Source organism: Eutrigla gurnardus (assembly GCF_963514095.1).
Source record: "Eutrigla gurnardus genome assembly, chromosome: 17".
Lineage (NCBI taxonomy): Eukaryota > Metazoa > Chordata > Actinopteri > Perciformes > Triglidae > Eutrigla > Eutrigla gurnardus.
Window position 1 is genome coordinate 14,910,744 of NC_139928.1, and position 4,479 is coordinate 14,915,222.

The 4,479-nt window shown below is 42.1% G+C and overlaps 1 protein-coding gene across 1 annotated transcript in view; it reads right to left on the reverse strand.

Annotated features, from left to right (window-relative positions):
• LOC311028288 (transcriptional repressor scratch 1-like) overlaps positions 1–638 on the reverse strand; it is an 8,486-nt gene extending 7,848 nt beyond the window's left edge. Inside the window, exon 1 of the mRNA XM_084032745.1 lies at positions 444–638. Within this exon, the coding sequence (XP_083888871.1) occupies positions 444–567 (124 nt within the window). The 5' untranslated portion in view covers positions 568–638. The remainder of the gene's footprint in view (positions 1–443) is intronic.
• Positions 639–4,479: the final 3,841 nt, after the last annotated feature.

A 4,479-nucleotide genomic window follows, 5' to 3' on the forward strand; every position in this document is an offset into this window, starting at 1 on the left:
GGAAGCCACCCTGATGATGTACATTTGAGAAACACCCCTGAGCTCTGCCCTGACCTCTGACCTGTGCTGTTGAAAGGGTCAATGTGTATTTCTTACATTATATTACGTAAACATATTGTGTCTTTTACAGCTCTGAGGAGGTAGTTGATTATAAGAATTGCTAATTTCCTCTGTCTGACCTGTTTTCCCGACATTATACTGTTTTTCAAAATTTCTATTTCAATGCCTGTAATTGGTATATTTTTGGGTTGGTGACCGGCGTTTGACCTGGCAATTCCTTTTTCCTCATCCTCAAAGAGTCATGACTAATGCTCCAAATGGGGATGAAGAAATACCCTGGGTTGTGTGCGTGTGTGTGTGTGTGTGTGTATGTGTGTGTGTGTGTGTGTGTGTGTGTGTGTGTGTGTGTGTGTGTGTGTGTGTGTGTGATGATGATGACTAACCTTTGTCATGATGATGGAATCGCAGGCTGAGTGCCTCTCTTCTGCTATGACCATACGAGCTCTCCAAGTCTGAAGTCGAAAAATCATCCAATTTGACTTTCTTCACCAAGAAAGAGCGAGGCATGATGGGACAGTAGTTGCTCCTCTAATATCGAATAAACACACCCTGCTTCTTCTGTCTTCAAAGCCACTTCAAACTTGACTCAAACCCTATCGTTGAAACTCTGTATCGCTCGGTTGTATTTGTGACAGTACTCCCTGGTTTCAGTTACAAAAAAGTGTGTTCGCTCCCTCCAATCAAACAGCCTCGAAAGTGGAGAGGAGACATGGCTTTTGAAGATCACACGAACCGAGCGCTCCTCACTCGCTTATGGTTTTAGCATACCTAACATTTAGCCTACCTTTGCTCAGGTTTGCTAACTACAGGCTGACTTGTTCGGTCCTGGTAAAAAAATAAAAAAAAATGTTCCAACTCGCCTCTGGAAGACCTGTAGAGCTCTGAAAGGTCAAACAAATAAACCAGTTACTATATTGAATATCTGTCTTCTCTTTGTTTGTTTTTATTCCGATGCTTCAAAAAGAAGAATCGTGTTTGGGTTTTTGTCGCTCGTTCCTCAGCTCCTAGACCAGTTCTCAGGCGGTCTCGCTGTTTCAGCACCGGACAGCTCCCCTCGGAGCAGCGCTGTCCTTTCTCCGCGTGCCGCTGCACAGCCGGCCGCCGCTGTCCCTTCAGCACCACCGAGAAAAGAGAGAATAAGAAGTTTCCGCTGCTTCTGAAAGCCCAGCGAGAAGCAAACACACACCCCGGTGGAAATCCCCACGCAGGCCTTTAAAAAGAAGTGGAAATGTAACGAGTTGTAACGGGAGGCAAACGGGTCAGAGATAAACGAAGGTTGAAAGTGTTTGAAAAGCCAACGAGTCCAGAAAACGTCTCGAAAACAAGGCTTCTCAGCGAGCTAAACCCAGATCTCATCACAGTTCCTTAAAAAATATTTCTCAAAAAAATGCTTTAAAAAAAAAACTAGAGTTGGAAGACCAGCACAGCTCTCCTCCCCGTCAGTAAGTCTCTCTTTCACTCTCTCCTCCTCTCATCCTCTCTCTTCTCCTCTCCTCGGTGCTTGCGGAACTGCGGCTCTTTCTGATGCACGAGATCAGCTGTTGCGGCTTTATAGGCAGAGAGAGAGAGAGAGAGAGAGAGAGAGAGAGAGAGAGAGAGAGAGAGAGAGAGAGAGAGAGGGAGGGAGGGAAGTGCTTAATTTTATTCATCAGAAGAAGAAAAAAAGAGCATCTTGTCTTGTGGAACCAGCAGCGGGGAGGGATTTAATGAAGTTGTTTAACGTGCACGCTCACGCTGATTTTTATGGCAATGAAATTAAAAGGCAGGATGAGTTTTGTTTCCCAACAGATCCCAGATAGAAGGGATGCACGTGACAAATGATTAATTAGATGTAAACAGGTACTACAGTTAAAAAGAAGAAAAAAAAAGTTTCACCAAAATTTTAAAAATGTTTACATTTGCACTAAGATTTTGGGCATTTATATGACTTTAGGGTAATCTAAAATGTCTATCCCGAAATGATATGTTATAAGTCATGCAGTGCATGGGACAAATAGACTATAAGACACCCTGATGCAAATCTTTGTCAAAACTGAAGTAACAAAAAAGAGTGTATGGTTGCGATAATCAATATCTTTCTGAAGAAAAGTATATTTTATAGGTCATGAAACCTGTAGTAGGCTATTCACACCATAAAAGCTACATGCACACATGACATTCGTAGGAAAATGCACAAAAAATAAAAAATAACATTTCGTTAGCTATGATATTTATAAGAGATCATATAAACCATTATATGAGGACATGCAAGATAACATTAGATAAGATAAGATGCAAGATAACATGATTTCTTTGACATATGTTCACATCATGTTTACCACTGTGAATGCAAAGGTACAGTAACTGTTGGTTTACAGAAAGAAAGAAAAAAAATCGCCCTCCCGCCTAACAATTTTTGTCTTTCTAAGGGTCTGAGAACCATCAAATCAACCTGAAACCCAACTTCATGTGGCACTGAGCACAGGTCAATGGTTTTACACTGCAGTCGACCAATTGAGATCCCTTTATGCAAATCAGCACCCCCCCCTGGGCCAATCAGATCTTCTGTGCTTGAATCTAGACTCAGCATGAGCCAACGGGTTTCGTGAATGCAGCTGAGGTGAAGGTGTTTTACTGAATGAGAATTTCACAACCAAAGAGACAGAGAAGGAGGCAATGTCAGGGCTTAAGGACTTTGTGTTACATAATGTTCCTTTGTGTGTCAGAGGAGAAGAGATACGGTGCAGAGTGGTGATGCGTTGTTTCGTTGTTTACACACTCATACAAACAGACTTTTCTCTCCAGCCAGTAGACGGCAACGCATACACGGACACACTCATCCAAAGCCCTGCCCCCATTCATACACATCCAGGCGGGCAGGATGATGGTGTGTGATGTAATGCAGTGACGTGCACGTTTATGTAACTTTTATTCGGTGAGGTCCTTGGAGTTAACCTATTTTTATACTTCATTGATAAATGTTTGAGCAAGACGAAGGGGGCATGTCTATGTCTGTGTGTGCGTGTGTGTGTGTGTGTGTGTGTGTGTGTGTGCAGGTGTAGTTCAGACTGGAGTATTAAAGGGGTTTCTTGTCTAGACTCATATGGACTTTATGATATAAGATACAGGCGCTAACTATCTGTGTTTGAGAATGTGATCTGAAGATCTAAAACAGCTCCAAAATTCAAGGGAATGTCCTAAATGGGACGAACCATTTTTTTTCTATTGAACTTTAGATTTTTAGTTAAATCTGCCCTATTTGAAACCGTGTTTTCCTTGGTATGGTGAAAGGGATTGTCTCTGGTACCAAGCCCACTGAGAATTAAAGCTAATGGTTTTGTTTGTCCGGCCCACACAAACTGTTTAGTCACCAATTGCTGCTTTGGACACTTTGGAACATCATGTGATGAGGAATAGCCAATCACATCCGGCAGATATATATTCTTTTGTCCATAAATGTAAGGCTATGGTCAGCCAGTAGACACAAAGCTTCCAATCTGTCCAACCAACTATTTTACTTGCTTCTTCCTTTCCGTCCAAGGAAGTTACAACATCAAAAATTTAGACTTAATGCTAAGTTAATGCAGCATATTTTTCATCATCGCGATAATCATCATTATCATCGCAGTGCGTAGATTCTGGATCAACAGGAGAGCAACCTCCCAAGCACCTGTACAACAAAGATGTTATGTCAACGTTGCCCCCAAGTGGCCAAAAAATACAGATTAAAAATGAATGAGTTTCAATATGAATGTATGTCAAATAAGACCCACTGTGCGTTTATAAACATTAACTCCATAACCATACATCTATGCTTTGCATCTATGCATGTGTCAACGGCACATCTGAATATTAACATGTATAACGTTAGTATTGTGGTTTTAACTGTATGAAACGTAAAGTAACTTGATGGCACAGAGAAAGACAAAAGCAGAAAGAGCAACGAGGTAGATATTGAAAGGTATCTGACGGCGGAGGTTGAGTCTGATTCTCTTACTGAGTGTCTTTCTGTGCCGATTGATGACACACCAGGAAATACCAATTCTATTTGGTCTATTTCTATTATGGTGAAATTGTCCACCCCTCGTTATTTTTCCTGCTAGCCTGCAAGTGCAGCTTTACTGCTGAACTCAGCGAAATGTGTGTGTGTGTGTGTGTGTGTGTGTGTGTGTGTGTGTGTGTGTGTGTGTGTGTGTGTGTGTGTGTGTGTGTGTGTGTGTGTGTGTGTGTGTGCGCGTGTGTGTGTGTGTGTTAGATTGTGTGGGGACATGTGGAGACTGGAGACTCATTAGCATAATAATAGACTCGGATGCATGTAGACAGGCAGGCAATGTGCGAGCATGTGTGTGTGTGTGTGTGTGTGTGTGTGTGTGTGCGAGTCCCGTCAGGAAACACAATCGAAGGGTCCTTGTTGACTTTTCATTCCTCTGTCTTTTAAAG